General features: G+C 54.6%; 1 protein-coding gene across 2 annotated transcripts in view; it reads left to right on the forward strand.

Moving 5' to 3' along the window:
* Positions 1-14,648, forward strand: part of LOC102458579 (protein-arginine deiminase type-3-like) — a 38,391-nt gene that overhangs the window by 22,433 nt on the left and 1,310 nt on the right. For both annotated transcript variants that reach the window (XM_014569565.3, XM_025180687.2), the window contains exons 8-15: positions 159-262; positions 908-1,019; positions 1,447-1,554; positions 2,596-2,747; positions 5,949-6,093; positions 6,705-6,798; positions 8,889-8,968; positions 12,617-12,742. In XM_014569565.3, coding sequence (XP_014425051.2) covers positions 159-262; positions 908-1,019; positions 1,447-1,554; positions 2,596-2,747; positions 5,949-6,093; positions 6,705-6,798; positions 8,889-8,968; positions 12,617-12,742 — 921 coding nt within the window. The remainder of the gene's footprint in view (positions 1-158; positions 263-907; positions 1,020-1,446; positions 1,555-2,595; positions 2,748-5,948; positions 6,094-6,704; positions 6,799-8,888; positions 8,969-12,616; positions 12,743-14,648) is intronic.

The raw sequence follows: 14,648 nt of genomic DNA on the forward strand, positions 1-14,648 counted from the left end.
GGGCAAGGAACCGAATGCAGGGGAGCAGCCAAGGGAAGGAGAAAAGGACCCTTCCCTGTGAGGGGGACCTAGCAGGGAGAGGGCAAAGGCCAAATGCGAGCCGGGATCCAGAGAGAGCTCCGGAGATGGACTAGGCTCCACTTTTTCCTCCCCTGTAGAGTCTTCCTGAGACCCCGATTTTCACAGACACCGTGGTTTTCCGGGTGGCTCCCTGGATAATGACTCCCAACACTCGGCGGCCTCTGGAGGTGTTTGTCTGCAGGTGAGAGCAGGGTGGGTCAGTTGGCATGGGAGAACAGCCTGAGCTCTCCTTTTCCAACCAGGGGTTTGATCCTACAAGGGGCTGAGACCTCTGCCCCGGGTCCAGAGCAGCCCTTCAGCACAGGCGCAGCATCTAACCCATGCGGAGTCCCCCAACCGTGATGGGCGTTGGCCCAAGTGCCTCGTTGGGATATAAGAGCAGGAGAGGTAGGAAGAGGCAGCCCTTGCCCTGCTGATCAGAGTGGGTCTCTGCAGGCGCCGCACTCAGAGATGTGGAGATCTTACCAGACCAAACACTGACCCTGGAACAGCTTGATCATAGCCTGGACCACTTCCCCCCAACCTGCCCTTGTACCGTGGCTGGGCAAGAACACTCGGGCCAAAAGCCCCAGTGAGACGGATGGGTGACAAATTCCCTCTTGATACCCAGGAAGCGGGGATCTGCCCTTCTCAGGAACCAAGCCAGTTAGCACCTCGTTCATGTCGTTCATCCCTTACAGTCCTGTGGGATAAATACATAATCCATTGTGATTTGACCTAGGTCTGTGGGGGTCTCCCTCGTGATGGGGGATGTTGGCGGGGCGAGGGGAAGGGCTCATCTGTCTCCTAGTTCAGGCCTCCCTCTCCTCTCCTGTTTCCTACCCAGTTTGAGTGACAATGCTGACGTCGTGGAAGCCATGAGCGAACTCGCACAGAAAGCCCACTGCAAGTTGACCATCTGCCCGGAGGTGGAGAACCGCGGGGACCGCTGGATCCAGGTCATATTGCCCAGGGCGGGATAGCCACATGCACGGGGTCTGTCCCTCCGCTGCCTTGCGGAGTCATGGACAGGCACACGGTGCGGCTGGGTGGCGTTTGGTGGCCCTGGTAGGCGGATGTCAGTCACTCTGTGAGGAAGCAGGCTATGGTCACCTCCCTCACCCCGCCCCCCCCAGCTGAAAGCAGGGAGGTTGGAAGCTAGAGGAGTGGCGCTAGTCTAGGATGTAGTTCTAAGAGCAAGCTGGAGACAGGCAGGTGCCCTGAACAAGCCTGGTCTTTAAACTGCAGCAAAATTAGCTGGTGAGCAATGGCACAATGAGGTGAGCTGATCCCCTCCCCCCCCCCCAGGCCTGATCCCACAGCCATGGGTTAGAGTCCCATGTTGGTTGCCTGTCTGTCTGCCATTCTCTCTGTCCTCTCTAACAGGATGAGATGGAGCTCGGCTATGTACAGGCTCCCCATAAAACCTTTCCCGTGGTCTTCGACTCGCCCAGGGATAGAGAGCTGCAGGACTTCCCTTTTAAGAGCATCTTGGTACGTGGCACTACCTTGTGATGCCTGCACTGAGTTCAATACGCTTGAGTTGAAACATTTTGGGACAGAAAACACAGTTTGAGGCTATTGATAACAATGCACGGAGAGCCACGAGATGTCAGTTTAAACATGGAATGCAGGGCTTTTTCAGGACAAACCCTTTGGGGTTTTCATTTTGGAAAGAACTTGAGTCTAAATTTACTGTTTGTATGGAATTGGTGTATGAAGTTCAAACTCAGAATTGGAAGGAAATGTTGGGATTTGATTAACGGTTTGATCAGCCCCAAACAAACTTTTTTTTGTTCAGCAGAGCCTATTGAAGGGTGTGTCTAGACTACTGAGTTTTGTCGACAAAACTATACCAGCGTCTACACTACCGCTGAGTTCTGTCGACATAACGTTGACAGAACTCAGCAGTTTTGTTGACACTGGTAAACCTCATTTTACGAGGCATAACACCTTCTGTCGACAGAACTCTGTTATTGCCTGTAGGGTTGCGTCTAGACTACAGGGTTTTGTCGACAAAGCAGCTTGCTTTGTCGACAGCACTGAATGTGTCTAGACGCTCTATGGCGACAGAAGTTTTGTAGACAGATACTGTCGACACAACTTCTGTCGACAAAAGCCTGTAGTCTAGACGTACCCGAAATGTTTCTTTTTGGGTGAAATCGAAAAGCTGGTTTTCCTCCCAGCTCCATGTCTCAAACGCCAGCTGCTCTGGGGGCTGTAGAGCCAACTCAAATTCTCTTCTTCACAGCCAGCCCTGTTCACTTGTATGCAAACCCTGGGTAGGGTTTCCCACCTACAGGTCTCAAGCAGTTTGCAAAGGTGAGGGGAGCCCGCATGTTACTTCCCCTGTCAGTATGTGACTCACCCAAGTCTGACCAGGAGTTGGAGGCAATGCTGGGAACAGAATACCGTAGTTCTGACTTGCCATGCTGTTGGACCATGGGGTCTCTTTAGTTGCCCGTTCCAGACGGAGCTTTTAGCACCAACCCCATTCACTGCTTTCCTCTTCACTGTCCTCTTCTTCCCTGCAAGGGCCCCGATTTTGGCTACGTGACCCAAGAACCTTTTAACGAAATCGTCTCCAGCCTCGACTCTTTTGGGAACCTGGAAGTCAGCCCCCCGGTGACCGTCCGTGGGAAGGCGTATCCCCTGGGGAGGATCCTCATTGGAAGCAGCTTTCCCAGGTGGGCATGCCCCTAGTTCCAACAGAGCAAGGACTCCTCCCGGCTGAGCACAGGAGGCACAGATGTAACTGCAGGGGGTACAGTGTCCCAGGTAGAATCTCCATGCCGGGGAGCAGCATATGAAGGGCCGCCCGGTGAGCGGGACAGCAGTAGTTCTGGATACAGACGCAGCAAGAATTACAACCTACCCCCGCCCCGCAACAAGACTGACGTTTAACTACTGAATTGGGCAGTCACCTGCTGACAGTTGGCAGCAGTAACTAGCAAATTCCTCCGTGCCTTCTGCTGCAGTCCTGCACGTAATCCAGGGGTGGAAAACCAGGGAGGCCGCTGACGTGGCCCCCAACTGAGAAGCAGAAAGGCACTCCCCACATTCCCCTTGCACACCAGTGCCTGGGGGGCTCAGGGTAGTAGATTTTGTGTGCTCCAGCCCCATGGGAGAATCCCTGAGCATCAGGGGCTGCATCCAGGCAAGCCAGGGGCTGCATCTGGTTCCTGGGTCTTAGGTTCTCTACCCCTGCCTTAATTCATCCTAGAACTGTCTTGCATTGATAGAACACTTACTAATTACGATGAGATTTTATTATTTGCATTGTGGTATCATGCAGGTGCCCCAGTCTTGGGTCAGGATCCCAGTGTGCTTGGGGCTGTACAAACAGAGACCAAAAAGCTGGCCTTTGCCCCCCAAAAGCTTACAGAAATACCCCATGATATGGAGTACCAACAAAGCCCTGCAACACTGGGACTTACAAGTATTTTAACCCTCACTTTAATGCATCTCTTCTTCAGTGCCTAAGACCCTGCAACCAGTGTCCTATTAAGCTGCCCCAAAGTGTCTGATGGGCTAATTGCTGTGTGCTCCAACAATACTTGGCTACGTCTAGACTGGCATGATTTTGCGCAAAATCTTGCCGCCTGTCTACACTGGCCGCGAGTATTTGCGCAAGAACACTGACGTTGTACTGTACAAAATCAGTGCTGCTTGTGCAAATACTCTGATGCTCCCGCTCAGGGATAAGCCTTCTTGTGCAAGTATTCTTGCGCAAGAGGGCCAGTGTAGACAGACAAGTTAATTTCTTGCACAAGAAAGCCTGATGCCTAAAATGGCCATCAGAGCTTTCTTGTGCAAGACAGCGTCTACACTAGCACAAATGCTTTTGTGCAAAAGCACTTTTTGCGCAAAAGCATCCGTGCCAGTGTAGATGCTCTCTTGCGCAAATACTTTTAACGGAAAAACTTTTCCGTTAAAAGTATTTGTGCAAAATCATGCCAGTCTAGATGCAGCCCTTGTGTCCAGTGACACATGTCTCTGATCTTGTGACTTTAAATAAGACATCGGAGCGGTAGCATCACCTACAACAAGTGTTGTTCATATTTTGGCCTTGTTGTTCTGCGTCCTTACACAATAGTGCAAGTGCCACAGAAATTCAGATTGGAAATAAGGGGTGAATTTTTCACGGTGAGAGTCCTTAACCATTGGAACAAGGGTGAGGCCGGATTCACCAGCTTCTGTTGGTGGGAGACACTTTTGACCTTACCCAGAGCTTGAAGATGAGATGTCTCTCTGATATCCAGGGACTGAGGCTATGTCTCGACTGCAGGCTTTTTTCGGAAGAACCTTTTTTTGGAAGAGATCTTCCGAAAAAACTTCTTCCAAAAGAGAGCGTCCACATACAAAAGCACATCGAAAAAGCCATCTGCTTTTTTGAAAGTGAGCGTCCACACTGAATGGACGCGCTCTCTCATGTAAGCTGTGATTACTATGGACGGAGTGGCCACCAGGGCACCTGTGCTTTTTCCTCCTTCCTCTTCTTGTGAAAACTCCCTCTTCCCCATTCACACACACATTTTTCCAAAAGAGCTCTTTTGGAAAAAGTCCTCTTCCTCATAGAAAGAGGATTAGCAACACCGGAAAAAACTCTGTTCTTTCAATTTACTTCGGGAGAACGTGATTGCAGTGTGGACGTAACTTGGGTTTTGTCGGAAAAGCGGCCATTTTCCCGACACAATTCTGTAGTGTAGACATACTCTGAGACAGCTACAAAAACACTGCAAACAACCACAGACAGGTGGAGTTGAAGGGAGCCGCCAAGGTCTTCTAATGCACCCCCTTGTGCTAAGGCAGGTTTAGAGAGTAAGTTATCAGGGATTGGGGCCTCGTGCGGCACAGACACATCTAATGAAATGACGGGCCACAAGCCTTTTGCAAGCGACCAAGAAAAGCAGCATCGCCAGGAGCCCTGGGCTAATGGAGGCGGATTCCAGGCACCTTTGGACAAGGTGCAGGTGAGACGACTTACGTCGTCAGCGTCCGCTGCCTGGCAACGTACGGTGTAAAGCACGGAGTAGTCTTTGCACTTTGCATGGGGCAGGCAGTTAGCAATAACACGTCTGTCCTGTATCCGCCTTTGGGGCTAGACTGAGGGACTGTGAGGTCACGGGTATGGGATCCATGTTCCATCTCCAGTTCATGGTGTTCCTCCCTGCTCAGCGTGAGGGTGGCCCGGCCTCCCCTCCCACAGAGGCTCAAAAGCGTAACCTCTCCTCCCTTCCTCCCCCTCCCCGCCCAGGACTTACTCCAGGAGTAGCTGAATATGGAGCTGAGCCTGGCCTGCTACACACTTCTCCTCCTGCGGCACCCGGGGTCACAGGCAAAGTGGGGCCCCACAGCCGTGGGCAGAGCTGGTCTTAGGGGCAGGCGAGCCGGGTGGTCGCCTGGGGCTTCCATTTTCAAGGGGCTGCCGACAGAGCTGGTCTTAGGGGTGGGCTGTGACAACATTTCGGCCCAACCTCCCGAATCCTTTGCTTGACGAATTTTTGTCCAGTATTTTTTTAAGCCATCTGGCAACCCTACGGGCGAACCGAGCAGTTGCCTGGGGCTGCCAATCGGTTAGGACCGGCCCTGGCTGTGGGTCACGGAGTTAACTCCCCACAGAGCTTCCCGGGGCAGTAGCTCTTCAGAGCAGTTGGTTTCAGGCTCTCTGCAGACTCCGCACAGGTGGCGCTCACAGCACATTTTCAAGCTTTCCACTGCCGCTGTGAGGGCTTAGACGCTGACTCTCCCGGCCGGCGGGCGGCGAGGGGCTAGCCATGAGCCTGTAATGTTTACGCCTTCATTTGGCCTTCTCCATCTTGGGTACTGATTCTGTCCTTAACTGAAGGATGCGTCTGGCTTTTCCCTTGCTTCCCTTGGGCCTCCAGGGTTGGCGGCAGGAGGATGACGAAGGCCGTCCGGGACTTCCTCTACGCCCAGAAAGTGCAGCCCCCCGTGGAGCTCTATGTCGACTGGCTGTGTGTGGGTCACGTGGACGAATTCCTGAGCTTTGTCCCAGCCCTGGGCCGACAGGTACGGCACGCTGGCCAGTGCTCCCTGGAAGCTGAGTGCATGGGCACCCACTCCGAAATTCCAGTGTCGTCCTGCAGACTGCCCACCACAAGGGTGGTGCACATAGAAAAGATTATTCTGCACATGGAGGGGGAAGATGACAGGGAACCTTGCCACTTGCTGGGTGGGACGTCCCAGGGCAGAGGGGCACCGCGCACTGGGTGGGACCTCTCAGGCCAGCTGTCCTTTCCCTTCCATGAGACCAAGTTTCCCTACAATGTGACATTTTTGTGAACACAGGGACCAGCTGGGCCCCCTCCAACACCTCCGGTCCCATCCTCGGACGCCCAGCGCACCCGTCTGCTCCAGCACTGCCATGTGCTGCCTAGTCACCTGCCCGTTTTTGGGAGGTAAAAACATGTGGAATTCTCCGCTGCAAGATCCTTCTTTCCGAGCTGAATTTACCAGGCTCCAGAAAACTGGCTGTTCCAGGGAGGGTGTAATGAGAGTGGTTACCCCATCTGTTTGACCCAGCAGGATATTACAACCCCCTTGTAGATGGTCTGTCAACCTGAAATGTGACTGACTGCCTGGCAAAAGACCTGTCCCAGAACTGGTATGTCTCTTGTCAGGGTTTCCGGTTGCTCTTAGCCAGCCCCCGTGCCTGTTACAAACTCTTGACAGAGAAGCAGGAAGAGGGCTATGGAGATGCCAGGCTGTTTGAAGGTAGGTTAGCTCATCTCTCTCTCTGAGTATGTCTACACTTGCACCCTCTTTCGAGAGAGGGATGCAAATGAAGACATTTGAAATTGCAAATGAAGCTGGGATTTAAATATCCCGCATTTCATTTGTTGTGTTTTGTCACGACTTTCCCTGGGGAAATGAATCCACTTTCTGACCCGCAGTAGCTCTGTGCCCTCATTATATACACAGAGAAATGGAATTCATTTTCTGCTGGGGTAGAATCCCAGTGCCATTTCAGAAAAGCTTTGAAATCCACTCTGATGGTGGGGAGGGGTACTACCCTTTTCTAGACGTCCCAGTAGGATCACTTGGGGTGTGTCTAGACTACAGGGTTTTGAGGACAAAAGAGGCCTTTTGTCGACAAAACTAGACCTGCGTCTACACTGCCACTGAGTTCTGTCAACATAATGTTTTGCTGCTTGCTGCCCCGGGCACTCCAGGGCCAAAGCACACCCCCCAGCAGCCAAGCTCCCCCTCTGTCAGCGCTGGGCCAAACCGCCATGGAGGGAGGGGAAAGGGGGCAGGGGGCGTGGCCGTGTACGTCAGCGTTACAGACACTGGGCTACTATATATATGATGCTGGGATGTCTAGGATGGGAGAGGTGCGCCCTTTTCATCACACCCTCCATTGGACATGTACAGGTCTTCTCCATACTCAAGTTGTTTCACTTGACGAGAACTGGCTGGCAACCAAGATGTAGAACTTTTTGGTGGGGGAGAGGTGGAAATAGCAAGGAAGTGTTGTGGGCTTGGGGAGTGTTTTGGTCAAAATTTCAAATGTTGACAAAATGCGGCAAAGTCCTTGCCCAGGCCCCTTGGCTTGAGACCCCTTCTTGGGTCACAAATCAACCTGAGACCCTTTCTGGTGCAGTTGCCTGTGCCGGGGGGCAGGGAAGGATAGCTCAGTGGCCTACTCAACCCAGGGATGTGAGTTCAATCCTTAAGGGGGCCATTTAGGGATCTGAGGCAAATCTATCAGGGATGGTACTTGGTCCTGCCATGAGGGCAGGGGACTGGACATGATGACCTCTTAAGGTCCCTTCCAGCTCTGAGATATGTATATCTCCATATATTTATTGTTTTGTCCGTACCAATTTACCACCACCTTCTATTTACAGAACTTTTGTTCACAGCAAACTCAGCCAGCCTCTTCTTCTGGCTTGGGAGCACCCTCAGGCGCACCCTGGGTGTGTCTAAACTACACATCTCCGCCGATGGAGCCATGTAGATGAGGCTGATCGGCAGAGGGAAATGAAGCCGCGATTTAAATAATCGCGGCTTCATTTAAATGTAAATGGCTGCCGCGCTCTGCCGACCAGCTGACGATCAGCTGTTTGTCGGCAGATTGGGGCAGTCTGGACACACCACGGTCGATAAGGAAGCCATTGTCGACTAGCGCAGGTTTGCCTCGTGAAACCAGGTTTACCTGCGCCGGTCGACAAAGGCTTCCTTGTCGACTGTGGTGCGTCCACACTGCCCCAATCTGCCGACAAACAGCTGATCGTCAGCTGGTCGGCGGAGCGCAGCAGCCATTTAAATGAAGCCGCGATTATTTAAATTGTGGCTTCATTTCCCTCTGCCGATCAGCCTCATCTACATGGCTCCATCGACGGAGACGTGTAGTTTAGACACACCCCCAGGCTCCTCCTCCTTCCCCTCTGGCTACCTTATCTAGCCCTCTGGCTAATGAGGCCCATAGCTGCTTCCATTAGCCCTTCAGGCTTGGGCTTGCTCAGCTGGCTTCCATTTGGCCTTTTCAGCCAGGCTGTAGGGGCAGAGCTTGGCTTAGCCAGCCGTCTGTCACAAAAGATGAATACTTTGAAAATTGTTGGCCAGCTCCATTGCACAGACTCCGGTAAAACCCGAAACAGCGTTTGTAACCGACTGAAAACTATATGTGTGCATGTGTGTTCAACCCACTGATCAGTGTGGTTGCCAGGTCCCCAATCATGCCGAGTTAACGAAGGATGCGGGGTTCTTAGATCTCTCCGTGGACACACGTGGTTCACACATACACACCCCAATTAATGCCTGGATTTTCATTCATTTGTTAAATTTGTTTCTTCTTACAGGGTTGGAGACGGTCCCCACGACAACGATAGATGAGATTCTGGCCAATGAAAGCCTGCGGCGGGACAATGACTATGTTCAGGTGGGGACAGGGCAATAACTCGGCGATGGGGGTGGAATTCGGGTAACCCGATCGAGTCCCCGTCTGTCTCTCTAGGGGCCAGTGGGCGGAATGTTCACTGTTGCATCTGAAACTGTTGTGCTGGAAGCAGTGGAAGACTGGAGATGAGGCCTAGAGGGGGCCAGAACTGCTCAGAATAAAGGCGGCCATGTTGAAAAGGGGATTTTGACACCAATAAGGAAATTTGACTTTTTAAAGATTCTTGCACTTTTGACTCTCCGACCAGCAGTGCAAGTCGGCTGGTGCGGACCGGTCCGGTCTACCGTAGCAGCAAGATATTTAGATATTTATAGCTGGTACAGCGTATGGAAGAGACCCTGAACCCCCACCCCAGCTCCTCTATGGGGCTGCCTCTCCTCCGGCTCTGTCTGTACTGAAGCAGCCCCACAGGAGAACAGCCTGGGGGCCGGCTTCTCTCCTTGCCCCAGGCCCTGCTCCCATTCCCCAAAGCCTCTGCCCCACCTCTTCCTGTCTCCTCCCCAGACTGCGCTGCTTCTCCCCCGCCCTCCCGGAGCTCTTTGAACACTACAAATTTGCAGTGGCTGAGAGGCACTGGGGGGAGTGGGACAGAGGGGGAGCTTGGCTGCTGGGGGGTGTGCTTGGCCCTGGAGTGCCCATAGTCAGCACCTATGGCTGAGGAGAGGGGCTGGGAGGGGGCGGTATGGCAGCTGGAGGAGCCTGCTCTTCCCCGCCTGTCGTTCAGCCAGAGGAGAGACCAGAGGAGAGACCGCTCCAGGCAAGGGCACGGGGTGGGGCTGGGAGTTCTGCCCCATTTCCCCACTGGGAGGGGCAGGCAGTGGGGGAAAAGAGCAGAACAGCCAGTTACTGCTCCCTGTCCCTGCCCCAATCATGTGGGATGGAACATGGGTAGGGCGGAGTCACATGGAGGGTGTCTTCCCCCTGCCCCAGGGCCGGCCTTAGGCCGATTCAACCGATTCCCCCGAATGGGGCCCTGCGCCTAAAGGGGCCCCACGCCCTCAACCCGGAAGTGTGCCGGGCGCCATGGGCGCGAGTTAATATTCAGAGCCGGGGGCCCTGCTCCAGCAATATTTGGAGCTGAGTCTCTCCCCTGGCTCTGCCTGGCGTGGTCCTCGGCCCCCCTGTGCGTTCTCCCGCCCCGGCCCTGGCCCGGCCCTGCCATGCATGGCTCTCGATGCGGCTCCCCCTCGCCGGCTGCTGCTGCCATGCGCAGCTTTCCCATAAGCGGGGATACGCCCGGGCGTGACATGATGTCATGACCTGGGACTTTAAAAGTCTCGGTGCCGCATTGTGGGGCGTGGCCTGGCTCCGGGTTCAGAGTCCGGGGCACGAGTGCAGACTCCGGCCCCACAAAGTGGAAGGCAGAAGGTAGGGGAAAACTAAGGGGAGGGCGTGGGAGAGGAAGGGACTTGTGTGGAGGGGGGAGGGGTGGGAGAGGAAGGGACTTGTGCGGGGGGGAGAGACAAATGCCAGGGAGCCAAGTGCAGACAATAAGGAAAAGGGCAGGAGGGGAGGTGTCACTGGGAGGGGGGACAGGGTGATGCTGGCAGAGGAGAGGGGAAGGGCATTGGGGGTTAGAGGTGGGAGGGGGAGGTGCTGGGAGACGGCTTGAAAGAAGGGGTGGGCATGAGGAAGGTGGGGATGGAGCAAGTCCTGTGTGAGGGCACAGAGGGGCAGGAGGGGAACAGGGGCAGAGAGTGGTGAGGGGGGTGGGCATCAGGGAAAAAGAGGGCAGGGGCAGTAAGGGAAGGGGGAGGCACCAGGAGAGTGTGGGGCTAAGGGAAGGTGCAGGTGCCAAGGGATTCTGGGGTGAAGCAGAAGGGCAGACACCTGCAAGGGAGGGACCAGCTCCAGAGGAGAGAGGCAGGGCGGGTGTGTAGAGGGAGGTGTTAGGAGAGGGGATGAGGAGGGGTAGCTCACATGATCCGAGTGGGGCTACGGGAGGAGTGGGCACAGGAGGGAGAGAAGGGCGGGTGGAGGGGGGCAGGTCTAAGGAAGGTTGAGGGCAGTGAGAAGGGCAGGCGTCAGGACAGCAGAAGAGGGTGAGGAGTTGGGGGGCAGCAGGCACCAGGGGAGCTGATGGAGCAAGGGGAGGAGACATGGCAGCAGAGGGAAAAGGTCGACATTTATAAGATATTCATTAATAACTTGGGTGCCACAGTGGCACATCCAAACAAGCCACACGAACTCAGTACAGGTGCACAACACAAAATCCATTCTGCTCATGAGAGGAAACTCTTAGGCTATTACGCTGGCAGCTTCTTGCGCAAGAACGTCTACACTGCCATGTGCGGGCTGTGCTTTTGTGCAAGAGCATCCATGGCAGTGTGGACGCTCTCTTGAGCAAGAAAGCTCCAATGGCCATTTTAGCCACAGGGGTTTCTTGTGCAAGAAATCCCTGCCAAGCATCCACACTGCCCTCTTGCTCCAGAGAGCTTACACCTGATAAAAAAGAGCGTAGCTCTTGTGCAAGAAGCCCTCTCTTCCCACGCCGTACTGTAAATTTCCTTGCGCAAGCGCAGGCGGGCAGCGTGGCTGCTCTGTGGGTTCTTGCGCAAGAACTGTACTTGCGTAAGAAGCTGCAAGTGTAGACATAGCCTTAGAGGGAACACTTCCCTCAGCCTCTCTGCCCCGAGTTAATGTCACACACCTTGGGTTAATGCAATTGCAGGATAGTTGCGTGCGGGGGGTTTGGTGGGGGCCAAACTAATCCCTGTTGGTAGGAGGATGGTGGGAAAATCCTTTGAGAGGGGTGACATGGCACCTTTTACTTCTGGTCATGTGTCCGTATTGCCCCGAGAATGTTACCTCCAGAGGCCTGGCTAATGGCGGTCAGGGGGTGTGGCTAATGGGTTGGGGCACGGTTAATGGGGCCAAGGGGTGTGGCTAATTGGGGTTAGGGCATGGTTAACGGGGGCCAGGAGATGTGGTAATGGGGCACCACCAAAAATTGTACAAATCTGCCGCCTCTGCTGGCGCCGGAGGAGTGCGTCGGCTGCCTGCGTCATAGGAAGTGTAAGTTTAGTGCAAGCTTTTCCAGTGCTGCGTGCATGTGTGCGCGCGCTGGTGGTGTGTGGTTTTTTATTTTTCTTTTCTCTCAACTAAAATTGCTGCGGGGCCCCGTCGAAATTGTTCGAATTGGGCCCCGCACTTCCTAAAGCCAACGCTTCCCTCCCCCCTCCATTAGAAATGTATTTTACGTGCACCCTGCTCGTGTTGTAGCTCCACGGGGTGATGCGCCGAGTGAAAATGGGCCATTTACCAAAGGGAGGGGAGGCGGCTTTTGTGGCAAAAGGAGCTGAAAGGGCCGTTTCCTACACTGGGCAGGCAGAGATACCGCACTGGACGTGGCTTCTGCTTGTCCAGATTCCCAGTGGCACCGGAGAGCCAGGGAACCAGCCAGGGAAGCCTTTGCCTCCTTGATCTGGATACGAGGCCTAGCAAGGGGCGGGATTCGTGGCTGGGTTTCAAACGCCGCAGCCCCCACGCAAGTTCGTTCCCCACGTCCGGACCCGAGTTGTGCCCGTCCCACGTTGTCTCTTACTGCGCAGACCACGAAAAGGCTCCTCCCAGGGCCGCCTGTTGGAGGAGCAGTTTAGTGACCTTGTCCCCCCCTCCTCCGCCATGCAGAGCTGCATCGACTGGAACCGAGACATCCTAAAACGGGAGCTGGGCCTGAGCGAGAGAGACATCCTAGACCTTCCGCAGCTCTTCTCCGTCCTCGACGAGGAAGCCAGTGCTTTCTTCCCAGACATGGTAAGGGCCGTGGGAACAAGGGCCTCTTCCGCCCTTTGCTCGTGACGTCGGGAGGAGAGGACGCAGGCGTGGGCTCAGGTCCAGTGTTCGAACTGAGTCTATTTTGAAATGGCTCTGAGTTAAAAACACACTGCTGAAGGAAATCTTGCAGATGAAAGATCCAAATGCTTCAAAAACTAACCCAAAAAATCCAACCCAGAGTTTTCTCAGACTTGTGTAACTGCAATTTGGCAAAACCAACCCACATTCACACAGGGTCTACACTACAAAGAAAAGTTGGAACCGCTATTTGTGTATCATCTTCCGCTTTTCTTTCAAAAGAGGCTTTTCCAACATTGGGCCCATCTACACAAGGCCAAATGTTGGAGGGGGGGGGAACCCTCTTTCAGAATACCCCTTCTTCCTTGTAGAACAAGATTTACAGGGATGCCGCAAAAACATGTCTGCTTTTCTGAATTTTCTTTTCAGAAAAGCAGCCGCATGCCTTGTCTCTGCAGTGTAGACATCGCCTCAGAGATGCCAAACCTGCATTTTCACCAGAAAAAGAGTTTCCTCTAGAAAAATTCCATCCCGTTCCTCTGGGCCTTTCTCCAGAGACTGGGTTTTGCTGAAAACACGCAAACCTTGCTGAGTACCAGGCTAATCTTCAATACAACTTGGAGGCCGCCTCCTTGGACAGCCACCGAGCCTGCGTTTCAGGCAGCTTGCCCCCGGGCTAGCGCTGTGGGGGGCGTGCAGTGGCCACTTCAACCATGCTATGGACAGGAGGTCCCTCTGTATTCTGAGGCCCATGTCCACCTGGGGGAATACCTGGGGGGCAGCAGCTTGGCCCCCGCCCATTCCACTGCGCTCCCTGAGGGCACAGGGCTTGGGGGGGGGGGTGAGATTTGGGGTAGGGCTGGGGACTGACTCCTCCTGGGGTTGGCAATGCTGAGGGCGTTTCCTCAGTAGACCGCAAAGCACTCGACAAAGGAGGTGAGTGGCGTGACACCCACACTGGAGACAGGGCAGAGATTTTGCCCAAGCGGGAGAGGGGTGGAGCTGGGCCTAGAAGCCAGGTCTCCTGAGGCCCAGTCAAGTTGCTCTTTCCACTAGACAACACTGCCTCCTTTAGGCGCCCAGCCTGTCTTCTGGGCCCACTCCCAAGCTTGATTCAAGTCCAAGGGAACCTTTCTGTTGACGTGAGGGCCTTTGTCTCAGTGCCCAGCACAGCGGGTCCCGGTCGTCGCCCTCAGGCACAACCACATTCGATAATTAAAAATGGATCCAAAACCTGAGTTTGCCTGAGAAGCCTCCTGTTTCCGCAGAGCAGCGCAATCCTTCTCTTCTGGCACACAGGGCTGGTCCGCACCAGGGTCCCCTCTAGCTTTTCCCATGCATGTGTGGAATGAATTTTATATGCGCCAATATGGAGGTGAGGTGGGACATGGAAGCTAGCAGAGATGTATCACCTACACCTAACAAAATTCATGTGTTGGAGGGGGTGGAGCCAAGGAATCCAGAGTGGGGGAGGGGACAAAGCGGGGGGGGGGGGTAGTTGAGTGTCCTGGGGTGGGGCTGGGGAGAAGGAGTTTGGGGTGCAGGCTACCCAGGGCTACAGTGTGGCGAGAGGGCAGCCCGGAGTGCCCACTGGGGTGGAAAGGCGGCATTGCCGGCTCAGGGGGACGTACCCACACTAGCCTGCTGAAAACAGAAGCAGGAGAAGCAGCCAGGCCGAGCGCATGCCTGGGGTTTCAGCAACACGTCTGTTCTCAGCGCATTAGCTCGGTCTCCAAGCTGGAGTTCCTCCTCCAGCTCCAGCGTGGGCCTATCGGGGGGCGAGGGGGGGGTTCAGCTGTGCCATGGGGCAGTTGGCCTGGGGTAGCAGACTTGGGCCTCTGGGTTCCGGCCTGCAAGGCCATGAAGT

The sequence above is a fragment of the Pelodiscus sinensis genome, chromosome 23 (genome assembly GCF_049634645.1).
Source record: "Pelodiscus sinensis isolate JC-2024 chromosome 23, ASM4963464v1, whole genome shotgun sequence".
In the NCBI taxonomy this organism is placed as follows: domain Eukaryota; kingdom Metazoa; phylum Chordata; order Testudines; family Trionychidae; genus Pelodiscus; species Pelodiscus sinensis.